General features: G+C 41.0%; 1 protein-coding gene across 6 annotated transcripts; it reads left to right on the top strand.

Moving 5' to 3' along the window:
• Positions 1-6347: 6347 nt before the first annotated feature.
• agtrap (angiotensin II receptor-associated protein) lies at positions 6348-12674 on the top strand. Of its 6 annotated transcripts, none has more exons than XM_035777611.2 (5): positions 6348-6557; positions 6988-7022; positions 7392-7500; positions 7744-7960; positions 10932-12674. In XM_035777611.2, exons 1-5 carry the CDS (start codon positions 6531-6533, stop codon positions 11057-11059), a joined length of 516 nt encoding a protein of 171 aa, XP_035633504.1. In that variant the 5' UTR covers positions 6348-6530; the 3' UTR covers positions 11060-12674. The 6 variants fall into 6 exon arrangements, with proteins under 6 accessions (XP_035633504.1, XP_035633503.1, XP_035633507.1 ...); XM_035777610.2 differs by having other exon boundaries at positions 10929-12674; XM_035777614.2 differs by lacking the exon at positions 10932-12674 and adding an exon at positions 9701-10899.
• Positions 12675-13277: the final 603 nt, after the last annotated feature.

Here is a 13277-nt window from a genome sequence, read left to right as displayed (position 1 = left end):
TCAAACAAATTGAAACACCGAGTGTATAGAAGGGGAAATCGATGACATCAAGTGCATTGGTGAGTAAAGCATTAGCTGACATTAAGTGTATTAGTGAGTAAAACATTAGCTCCTACTCCCACCACACAATTGCACCTGTATCAATATTTGATCAGGCAGAGTAAGTAATACTTGTCTTTTGTCCCAAACAACCAGCACACTGGGAGCACCATGTTGCTCTCACTCTGATTTACAGTCTTGGAATAAAAGCAGTAGTGATGTATTTTTTATAATAACCCCTGAGAAAGTGTTGTGCTACTGAGTGCACTGCTGAAACTTGGAAAGCAGCCAGTCGAATGATGGATCACACCCAGCCAAATCGTGGCAGGATACATGGGGAATAGCAGCATCAATAAGGGACCTGCCTAGACTGTAAAACAGCCCATAAAGCCTTTAGATAGAAAGGAATGGAGAATTGTTTAACACTTAGTGTATGAGAAGATGTTTCAGAGGAGTGTTACCACATATTCAATTAAATTCCGATTATTGACTTTGCTCCCAGGTGTAAAGCAAAATTACAACACAAATTAAAGTAATACATCCATCTGTCACAAACACCTCCCTCCCTTCCTATCCCTCCCTTCCCAGTCCCCTCTAGAGACAGAGGATACCCAACCAATGTGCAACGAGACAGATGTGGCTGTTTCTACGACATTTTGAGATCAAATACGTCTTTAAATTAAAATGACAGAAATTATACCCGCTTTGAATAGAAACATTATTGCATGAATTCTACGTTGGTTACTGTCGCTGATGTCACAGAGGTCAAAGAGGTCAACGGGAGGTCAGGTCAGGGGTCGCACCTGCTACGGTTGGCCAGTGGCCATCTGCCATGTTACTGTCACAACAAATGGGTTCATTACCAGCAGGGTGCGAGAGGACAGACACCTTAAAAGAATTGGGAGACACTAACGATAACCAGGACTGTCTAATCCCTGTCACACCATGAGCGATAGTTAGAGCATTCAACTTGGTTTCTAAATTGTTTTAGCATGGACATTACCATTGAAGGCTACCACCATTTTAAAGTAGTCAACTGGATGGGGATCCCTATGGGTTGGGAGCAATCAGCCAATGGGAAAATCTCAATTTCATCCTCCTCAAATCCCATTGAAGGAGAAGGTCAGAGGGGAGGGACCTCTGCCTTTCTCATCAATGGGTTTTGGGAAGGAGACAAGGAAAGAGGAGTATGAAATTGAGACCTTCCCATATATCAGAGCGAGACACTCTTTTCAAGTGGCACAGACACAGCTATGACCGGACGTGATTTTCGTAGCAGGTTAGGAGACCATTTTCAAAGTGGCGTGAAAAGAGTGTCTCTCCGATCAGAGCATTGTCTTCTTCTTCAAATTGGGTGCTATGGTTCATAAATGGCTTCAAGCTATATCACCTCCATCTAGTGGCCACAATAAATGAATGACATACAAGATTTGGTTCAAGACTCCAATACAGCAGGTGGCCAGCCTGGTCTCATAGACTAGACGTAACATAGTAAATGTAAATCCGAGACAGCCAATTTATTATGATAAACTCAGCATCAACAAAAAAATGTCCTCTCACTGTCAACTGCGTTTATTGTCAGCAAATTTAACGTGTGAATATTTGTATGAACATAACAAGATTCAACAACTGGACATAAACTGAACAAGTTCCGCAGACATGTGACTAACAGAAATGGAATAATGTGTCCCTGAACAAAGGGGGGAGTCAAAATCAAAAGTAACAGTCCGTATCTGGTGTGGCCACCAGATGCATTAAGTACTGCACTGCATCTCCTCCTCATGGACTGCACCAGACTTGCCAGTTCTTGCTGTGAGATGTTACCCCACTCTTCCCCTAAGGCACCTCCAAGTTCCCAGACATTTCTAGGGGGAATGGCCCTAGCCCTCACTCTCTGATCCAACAGATTCCAGACATGCTCAATGGGATTGAAATCCGTGTTCTTCCCTGGCCATGGCAGAACACTGACATTCCTGTCTTGCAGGAAATCACACACAGATCGAGCAGTATGGCTGGTGGCATTGCCATGCTGGAGGGTCATGTCAAGATGAGCCTGCAGGAAGGGTACCACATGAGGGAGGAGGATGTCTTCCTTGTAACGCACAGCGTTGAGATTGCCTACAATGACAACAAGCTCAGTCCGATGATTCTGTGACACACCTCCCCAGACCATAACGGACCCCCCCACCTCCAAATGGATCCCGCTCCAGAGTACAGGCCTCAGTGTAATGCTCATTCCTTTGACAATAAATGCAAATCCGACCATCACCCCTGGTGAGACAAAACCGCGACGCGTCAGTGAAGAGCACTTTTTGCCAGTCCTGTCTGGGCCAGCGGCGGCGGGTTTGTGCCCATAGGTGACGCTGTTGCCGGTCATGTTGCTGGGGTGGAAGGTAGCCTAGTGGTTAGAGTGTTGGACTAGTAACCGGAAGATTGCAAGATCGAAACCCCGAGCTGACAAAGTAAAAATCTGCCGTTCTGCCCCTGAACAAGTTAACCCACTGTTCCTAGGCTGTCATTGAAAATAAGAATTTGTTCTTAACTGACTTGCCTGGTAAAATAGGCCTTACAACAGGCCTACAAGCCCTCAGTCCAGCCTTTCTCAGCCTATTGCGGACAGTCTGAGCACTGATGGAGGGATGTTCCTGGTGTAACTTGGGCAGTTGTTGTTGCCATCCTGTGCCTGTCCTGCAGGTACCAATCCTGTGCAGGTGGTCTGCCACTGTGAGAATGATCAGCTATCTCCCTGTAGTGCTGTTTTAGGCATCTCACAGTACGGACATTGCAATTTATTGCCTTGGCCACATCTGCAGTCCTCATGCCTCTTTGCAGCAAGGCCTCTTTAGTGTTCTAAGTTTTCATAACTGCGACCTTAATTACCTACCGTCTGTAAGCTGTTAGTGTTCAACAGGTGCATGTTCATTCATTGTTTATGGTTCATTGAACAAGCATGGGAAACAGTGTTTAAACCGTTTTCAATGAAAATCTGTGAAGTTATCTTTGAAAGACAGTGTCCTGAAAAAGGGACATATCATTTTTGGTGAGTTTATATATATTCTGAATGGTGACATTTGCGTGATTGGTTTTCTATCGCTCATTAGCATGTCACTTCAATGATATCATGTCACTTTGTGGGACTGTGGGTCAATTAACCTTGTCGGATTGGGAGTTTGGTGTTACGTTTGATATGGTTACATAAGACATAAAGTTACTTCAGGTAAAACAAAAGGAGTGTGGTTGGTCGGGGAGGATGGGTGGGTGGGGTATAACACGATGGATGGGCATAGAACATGAACCTCTGGCAACCCAAAAGATGTGTGTTTGAATCTCATCACGGACAATTTTAGCTACTTAGCATGTTAGCTAACCCTTCCCCTAACCCTAACCTTAACCCTTTAACCTAACTCCTAACCTTAACCCTAACCCCGAACCCTAACCCCTAGCATAGTTAACGTTAGCCACCTAGCTAATGTTAACCACCTAGCTAATGTTAGCCACAACAAATTGGAATTCGTACATGTCAAAAATATTGCAAATTCGTTACATATTGTAAGAATTCCAATTTGTGACATATCATATGAATTGTCGGTTGTAACATATCACACAAAATGGTTTTTGGACATCCACAAATTAATACATACCTTAAGATATCATACTAGAGCATTGGGCCAGTAACCGAAAGATTGATGGATCGAATTCTCGAGCTGGCAAGGTAAAAATCTGTCGTTCTGCCCCTGAGCAAGGCAGTTAACCCACTGTTTCCCGGGGGGCAAAAGATGTGGATGTTGATCGTGGCAACCTGCCGCACCTCTCTGATTCAGAGGGGTTGGGTTAAATGCGGAAAACACAAATCAGTTGAATGCCTTCAGTTGTACAACTGACTAGGTATCACCCTTTCACAATAGCTGGAAGGAGGCAGATTTATATTTAATGTGTTACATCTACCCCTGAGTTCAGGTTGCAGCAGCAGTAAATCACCAATTAGCTGTACACTTTTATCAAACATAAAAGAAGAATAAAATGGACTACGTTAAAATGCTGCTGTCACAGACATCATAACGTCACACATACAAAGATGAGACCTCTTCCACCTCTATAGTCACGCCACAGCATTTAGCATCCAGTAACTGTCTCACTGCATGAATCAACAGCCATATAAACGAATGGGGTTAGAATAAAGGATTTTCTATTGTTAGCAGTGCACCTCAGAAACAACTGTTACTTTACAGAGATGTACCTGTAGAGCAAAGGAGGCTGCTGACGGGAGGACGGCTCATAATAATGGATGGAACGGAGCAAATGGAATGGAATTAAACACATGACAACCTTGTGATGTATTTGATACCATTCCACAATTCCGCTCCAGCCATTACCACGAGCCTGTCCTCACACTTTAATAATTATTAAGGTGCCACCAAACTCCTGTGCTGTAGAGATGCATAACAGGGTGACACTGTATACTTTGCACAGCATAGTTTCATTTCTACCTAATTTGGATTTCATGAGGAGCATGACAAACTGTCTATTAAGAACCCATTTAAGGTGAGTTACAGAGAGATGAGATACATTAGCAATTCCCTGAAGCACTTGCTGTTCTGAGAGATTGTATTCTCTTCACGCAGGATCTGGATGTTATTACTAGAAAGACCACCTCAGTCAGTGAGATAGGTTTGATAAACATCTGCAGAGAAAATGACAAGATATGTAACATCAGCCTGGTCTCATAGACTAGACATAACATAGTACATGTACATTTGGGAAGCTATGATCTGTTATGTTTGGTATTGTTACATATGACAGATAGTTACTTCAGGCAATAACGAAAGTAGGGTGGTTATTTGGGCATACAACACAACATGAAGCAACCCAGAGGACGCGAGTTTGAATCTCATCACGCACAATGTTAGCATTTTAGCTAATTAGCAAATTATCAACTACTTGCTACTTTTTAGCTACTTTTCAACTACTTAGCATTTTAGCTAACCCTTCCCCTAACCCTTACCGTAACCATTTTAGCTGACTCTTCCCCTAACCCTAACCTTAACCCTAACCCTTTAACTCCTCACCTAGCTGACGTTAGCCAGCTATGTTACAAATTCTAGCCAGGTGGTTAACATTAGCTAGCTGGCTAACGTTAACCACCTGGCTAGAATTTGTAGCATATCATATGTCTACCATGGGTTTGCACTTCCCACTGCAGTTATGAGCTGATAGAATCATATTACCAACCTGGTCTTAGAGCATTTCGTATTATTATGTACGTAAATCCATGACTCCATTTAGTATGATATGTTACATTCCGTATGGTATTTATTAATTTGTCGATGTCCATTACACATTTCATATGATATGTTAGGAATTTCAATTCATATTATATCTTATGAATTTGCAAACATACAATATGTTACAAATTTCCAAAATGTACGATATGTTAAGAATTCGTCAAATGTATTATATCTTACGAATTCTAGCTAGGTGGCTAGATGGCTAACATTAGGTAGCTGGCTAATGTTAGCGATGCTAGGGGTTAGTGTTAAGATTAAGGTTGGCGTTAGGGTAAGGGTTAAAGGGTTAAGGTTGGGTTTAGGGTAAGCTAACATGCTAAGTAGTTTCAAAGTAGCTCAAAAGTATTAAGTAGTGGGAAAGTTGCTAATTAGCTATAATGCTTAAGTTGTCCATGAAGAGATTCAAACTTGCAACCTATGGGTTGCTGGACATTTACATTATATGCCCACCCATCAGTAGAAAAAAAAGTAGTAAGTCGTTGAAAAGTTGCAAATCAGCAAAACATTTTCATGAAGAGATTCATACTCACAACCTTTAGGTTGCTTGCCATTTATGTTCTATGACCACCCATCCACTCACAACCATACCAAACATAACATATCATACTAATTTGAATGTCCCGGATTTACGTTTACTATGTTAAGTCTAGTCTATGAGACCAGGCTGACGGAAGACACCTGGGTGGGAGACAGTGGAGAATAAAACCATCAGAAAGATTTTATTTGTCTTCTGTCCTGGAACAGTCATTTATAGACTCATGGGAACAACACCAGATATTTAACTTGTGATTTATATTATTTTGAACACCTTACTTTTGTGACATGTAGCCTATGAAAAGTGGCCACTGTTACCAGTTCAGCCCGAATGCTTGTAATACAGTTGGTATGTTTGAACATGAAAATATTTGACCATATTCCAATAAATAGACTGGCTACATGTTCTAATGTTTATGATAATTGGTTTACAGAATGGTGACCAAGACCAAGCAGCTGACGCTCACGTGTTTTTTTTGCAGTATGAAATAATGGGGTGTGCAAAGGGTTAGGCGGAAGGAGTCAGGCTGTTGTCACATGGTTTGTGTTTGCTGCCTGGTTAGTGGGAGTGGTTGAGACATTTTATCAGAGTTGAACAGTTATGTATTAAATCTTCAGAAACCTCAAAAGTTGAAGGGGACCACAACATCTGCATTGCATTGGCCTGAAAATATGGAAATTCCTGCCGTAAACCTCAAGGTAAAGTCGGTTGTTAACATGTTTGCAATAGTTGTAAGTCATACATACAATGCTGACTTTATTTACACTGCTCTTACTTGATACGCGCTTCGACAGTATTTACATTTTATTATTAACGTGTCACATCAGCCCAGTTACAGGAACATAAGCGCTATGTCATTGTAGACTAAAAAATAGCAACAGTTGTGTAACAATCTTGTTCCTTCTATCGTGCGTGAAATGACTCAGTCAGGGCTTATCACGAGATGCTGAGTTTGTGTTTGCACTTCTTCAATCAATTCACGTTCTTAATTTATTGTAAATCATTGATCGTTTTAATGAAATGTCAGGCATCCGTTATCAATTCAAGTGGAGTTGACGCAAATTGCCTCATTGGGCACTAAAAATGTGAAACACACGTGTATGATGTTGACTTTCTTTGTCCCCACAGGCCATAGTACTAATGCACTGGCTACTGACCATCTGGTGAGTAAGTGGGTGGGTTGGCTCCTCTCAAGGGTTTTTCATACACCTGTGGAATTTCGCTTGTTGCCGACTCCAACTGAGGAAAGTGGTCTACATGGTTCACTTGTGTTGCGTTTTCTCTATGGATAGTTGCACAAACATAATGCTCTACCTGAAGACTTCCTAGTTACAGTCAGTCACAGAAGAGGCAAACTTTAACCACAAGCTGATAATGGACCACTTCTCAGCTACATGCTTTGTTTGCCTCCAGAGTTTGTCAAATACAATTGTCAATTTGGAGATTTATGAGGCCTACTCTTTTAGAGAAGCTAGTGTATGCTGAACATTTGGAAGTGTCTGTTGGTATTTCTTACTGTGTGTGGTTCCTAGGGGCTGCATGGCCTGGCTACCCCCCTCCTATGCCTGGGGGAACTTCAGTGTCCTGGCTGTGGGTGTGTGGGCCATCGCTCAGAGGGACTCCATCGATGCTGTACTTATGGTGAATCACTTCCTCAAACTCCTGTACCATCTCAGACAGAAAATGCCAAAGAATAACCCTCAATTACACACAACATTACAGAAAATGACATCGGCGCTCCAGTCCGCCCAGATTAGTTGCTGCTCAACACCATAGTAAATCACAGAGTTTAGTTTAGCCGGCTAGCTATCAATAAGAATCATCCTACCTCATCAGGCTCTTATATGCATTTGTCTAGTTTCTCCATCTGCATTTCCCTTCCAGTTTCTTATTGGGATTGCAGTGACGATACTGACGGACATCATCCATTTTGGGATCTACTATCCGCTGGCCGAGGGTCTAGCAGAGAGGAACAGGGACACATTCCGCTTCAGTGCTGGCATGGCCATCCTGGGCCTGCTACTCAAACCTGTCTCTTGCTTCTTCGTCTACCAAATGTACAGAGAACGTGGAGGAGATTACAATGTCAACTTTGGTGAGTGTGAGTAGAGCCACCATTAGTTTACAGTAGGGCTAGTTACTCACTGTCACTTCTAATGGTAAAAATAAGGTTTTGGGGTTTGTAGAAATAGTCTCAGGACTATCCCTGGACTGGTATGGACAAAGTCCGAAGCATGGTGTGATGTGATATTATCCTAGTGCCAAGGAGATTTTGAGAGGAAATTACATTCTCCAGGCTATAATCTTGCCTGGGCTGTTTCATGTTGTTGGACATGAGGATTGTAGTGTACAGGCTGGCTGTTCAGAGCCTTTGTGTAAAACTGTACTGCAGGCAGATCAAACCAGAGTCCAGCTAATTGAGTTACAGAGACGGTCACAAGACAAATGCGCCTGAGACACCCACTAACTAGTGGACCATCCTAGCCAGGGTCACATTATATCACCGATGAGCAAAATAATCTGATTGGAGTTCCTGTCTTTCCCAGCTAATTGGAAGAATACAGTATACAGTAAAGGACAATTACACAGTGGAATCTATAATGGCAGTGGCAGAACCCATTCCCTTCTCAACTTGATCTAAGTCAAACTGAGATGTTAGCACAACACAAGTCCTGGGTGTTTTTGCAGAGGTTTGGTGACTGTTCTCAACCTAATGGAACAGGAAGGGCATGTTATGCTACCCCGTAGAGCAGTAGCACATGCCTGAAATACATTTGAATGTAGTGTTCATACTAGGTAATTTGATGGTTCTGTCAGGCCTTGTTACCCTGAATAGACAAAGATATGTTTTGTCAAAAGTTGTATAAGTTGATCAACCCAATTTGACTCTCATGGATATTCAAATAAGAATAGAGCATTAATAAGGTTGACTTGTCTGTGGTAAAGTTGAATGATGCACAGCAGGGACATGTGGCTTTGATTGGAAACTAGGTGATTAATAAAGTTAATGTTCTAAGTTTTCAAGGTCTCTTTTAAATGCTCTCTGATTGCTTGACATGGGGGTGGGGGGGCTCTGGGATCAAGGTGGTGTCCTGCAGTGCTATACACCAAGGAGAAGGCAATCAAGGTGTGTGTCGGTTTAAAACCATTTAACGCTGATAAGTACAGTACATTATGTAGAATTACAGTACCAGAAGTTAGTATTTTGATTGGCAGTCATAAAAACACTTCTCACATTACTTTGCCCCTTAACATTACTTACAATAAATTGTTGTAGTCTGTTTCTTGTACCAGCGTTTCTATAAGCATTCAAGTGCAAAATGTCTGCCGTACATCACCCTTCTACATTATTACACATAAGAGTAAGTAAACCATTTATTTATTCCACTTTCATCAATAATATTAAAGGTATACTCAGCAAAATTACATTGCCATCAGCAGCACTGCAGATATTGAGACTAGATGCAAGACTTCGCCCACACACAGTATCTGAAGGTGCATGGTGACCTGGACACCAAAACAGAAGTTGAACCTTGCACTTCAATGCTCTGTTGTGGAAATTGACCAACTATGCTGTTTACTTTCTGCATTTACGTTATAAATGTAAGTCTGGGCACAACCCTGTTAGTCTGCTTTTGTCATCCCATACCAAACATCCAATTGTTAGCTTTTCACTAAACCTCACTCTGTCACACTACTAGTGATTGAATGTTGTCTTTAGCTTTCTGTCTGTGAGTGGAAACAATCCTCTGTCTTGTCTGTTATATCTCTGTTCTGACCCTGTTTGCGTTTTGTCTCCATCTCCCCCCCCCTCCTCTGCTGCTTGCCTCTGACCCCTCAGACTTAGACACCTCAGTGGACAGTCGCTGCACCACGGATAGTGCCGACAGTGCCTTTATCGGCCACCGCTACTGATCCTCTTCTTCTTTTTCATCATTCCTTTATTTCCATCAATCCTCCCCTCACACAGGCAGTAAGGGAAACTGCTGGGCTGAAGAACTACAGCCATGCCTCTAATTCTTGTCTTGTTTTCTGACTGTCCAGTCTTACCTCTTGCCACATGACTCCAGTATCTGTGTTTGTGTCCCATCATCCTCCTCTGCTAATCACACGTCATATCTGCTTGTCACTCCTTCCTATAATTCTGAAAGTCACATCTGTTTCACTCCATGAAAATGATCTTTACATATTCTTGCTTGATGTTTGTGCTTTTGTTTTGATTTAATGTTTTTATGCCTTTATGAAGTAAAGAATATTTTGGACTGCATCTGTATTCATCAGAGTAAGGTTGAATATTAAGGTTATAAATGGATGATTTGAGATTAACAACTTTGTGCACTTAAATATCAGTGTTAGACTTGAAAATTAATTTATGCAGACATTTTAAAGTAATATTTTTAATAAACGCTATTTAAGGGAAAATGCTCAATCTATTTTTGCGTCAGTGTTTTCGTTATCTGATTTTCATTATCCATATTGTGGTTTAACACTAAGGTTGCCTCTTACAAGATTGATCACATGTCAGGCATTCAATTCTATGTTCCCAGGTTTGGTTTTAGGCAGCCATTGGTATTCTGTCTGCGTGACCATACAGGACTGGGTGACTGTTCAGTATGCACTAGTGGTTCATCGTGAGTGAATACTGCAGCCTGTAAGATTAGCCCCACACCTTTCCTCTTCAAAAGTGTGTTATAAATCAAGTTTGTTTGCGATGTGCTGTTTTGAAGGGACTTTCATATACAGGGTTTTCAGTGTAAACAATTCCCAAGGAGTTTGGCTTTGTAGATATCCATTCCTTTTATCTCCTGGGTGGTGTTCTGTTCCTCCCTTTTCATTCTCTATCATTTGACTGTGGGTCACCTGACTGTGGTAGTCTAACACCGCTATGATTGTGTGACTTCTGCAGCTTGGTGTCATTGAATGTAATTCATCAAATGTAGTTTGCCATTTTCTGTATGAACCTTAACATGGAGGTTGACGTTGGGTTTTATGTTGAAAAATTATAACATTTGACAGTTTAATGTTCTGTGTATCAGCTATATTTTGAAAGATCTCTTGTCTCTACACAGCAGGCTTCCCCAGTGTAACACGAAACAGAGATGCTTACCAGTCCATTGACCAGCAGGACCAGTCCACCAGCTCAGCCAACCCCTTCAACCAGGCCGAGGGCACCAAGCCTGGACCACCCCACTCCTACTGAGATACAGCACTCACTTTCTTCTCTTGAAATTACATGGTGTCAAGAAGACATCCATAATGTTTTTTTCCTTTCATATGGGTATTTGCGAACTGCAAAAGACCTTTGTCCTGAGCTTTATTCAATCCCTTACCAGTAATGCCTCGTTCTAAATACTCACTGTCATGGTAAAATAATATGATCTGCTTACTTTATGCTTGATGCTCAGGGTAATGTCACATACACTGGAAATACCTTGGGCCCAACACTAAAAGGAGAAGTGAAGTTTTTGAATTTTATGCTGTAGTAACAGTGGGATAATACAGAATTATACAGCAGAGTTTGCCTGCCTTCTTACCAATATCTACCCTGTCCTAAATGCTACTATATTTCTTACTTTGACTTTATTTAAAAGATGCCTGATGAAAGGTCTGTGTCCTAACCCTTAAAGATGGACATGAGTGTTTACAACAGTATTATTGCAAGTGTTTGGAATAACCAGTGCTCTGGTTTTGTTATTTTAGCAAGCATTATGTTAGTGTATCATAAGCTATTCTCAGCACCACCATCTACTCAAATCAAAACGTATTGAAGATGTCAAATAGAGAGGATAATGGTGGTGCTGTTTGTAAACCCTTCCATTTGACTATTAATTTAAACACAATGCCATCAGACATTTCCAGTTTTACCTCACCATCTATGTGACAGAGCATTACAGCTCTGTCGTCCTCCCTGAAAGCATTACAGCTTTCAGGGAGGACTTCAGGGATCTCTTTGTAAAGTCAAATATAACCCTCTAATGTTAGATCCTGTTTCAGGATCAGGAGTGTTTTGAAAAGGTCAAGATGTAGAAAGCGTGCAAGTCATTTGGTCTGCAACGGTTCTTTGACATTCTTTATTGAAACTAGTTCACTGTGAGTATACTTTTAAAATCAGAATTAAGAATGAGAGAGACTTTCTGCCTTCTATACCTTACGGGTAGGATTTACCTCTGAGCTGAGAGAGAAGCAGATATCTGTTACAGCCCAGTAAATATGAACCAGGAAGAACAACTATTCCTGGTTGTGATTTGCATAGTTTTGTCAGTGTTTTAACAGGGCACATTCTTTGTAAAATGTTAGCACTTGTGTCCTCAATCATTCCAAATGCATAATTGTTTATGTACCTGATCAATTTTGTTCGATTTTTGTCTTTTCCTTTCGTGTGTAAATGCACTAATGCACTTTAGTGCACTCTTAGCTTTACATTGACTGAGGCAATTTTCTTTAACAACTAATGTGTTTGTCCCAGCAGTGTTGCGTTGTTCTCTTGATAAAATACAGAAACTTTCTATTGATCTGAATGAGTTACAAGCCATATTGATTTGAGTAACATGGGTGAATACCAAACATTCACAACCTTGAAATTCTATCCACAGTTAATAAAAAAAACTACAGCTCTGACATAATTAGCATTTTTCATGGAGTGTTTTATTGAAGTATAATCCAGGGTTGAGAAAAATATGCATAATAACTTTTTAACTAAATGCTGCAGTACTTGCACTTAAAACCAAATGTTATACCCTTGCACTTGTCTATTAAAACACTAGACAATCCGTTTTCTACACTTAACAAAAATATTAAAGCAACAATTTCAAAGATTTTACTGAGTTACAGTTCATATAAGGGATTCAGTCAATTGAAATAAATTAAGCCCTAATCTATGAATTTCACATGACTGGGAATACAGATTGCATCTGTTGGTGACATAGACCTTAAACAAAAAGGTAAGGACGTGGGTCAGAAAACCATTTACTATCTGGTGTGACCATTTGCCTCATGCAGCACGACACATCTTTGTGTGAAGTTGATCAGGCTGTTACCATTCAATTATCTGGCAACAGCTCTGATGGGCATTCCTTCAGTCAGCTTGCCAATTGCACACTCCCTTCTGTGGCATTGTGTAATGTGACAAAAGTGTGACAAAACTGCACATTTCAGAGTGGCCTTTTATTGTCACCAGCACAAGGTCCACCTGTGTAATGACCATGCTGTTTAATCAGGTTCTTGATATTCCACACCTGTCAGGTGGATGGATTATCTTGGCAAAGGAGAAATGCTCACTAACAGGGATGTAAACAATTTTGTGCACATTTTTTGAACAATATGTTTTTTGTGCTTATGGAACATTCCTGGGATCTTTTATTTCAGCTCATGAAATATGGCACCAACACTTTACATGTTTTTATATTTTCATTCGGTGT

This window comes from Oncorhynchus keta, chromosome 10, assembly GCF_023373465.1.
Source record: "Oncorhynchus keta strain PuntledgeMale-10-30-2019 chromosome 10, Oket_V2, whole genome shotgun sequence".
NCBI classification, from domain to species: Eukaryota; Metazoa; Chordata; class Actinopteri; order Salmoniformes; family Salmonidae; genus Oncorhynchus; species Oncorhynchus keta.
This window is presented reverse-complemented; position numbering and strand designations above follow the sequence as displayed.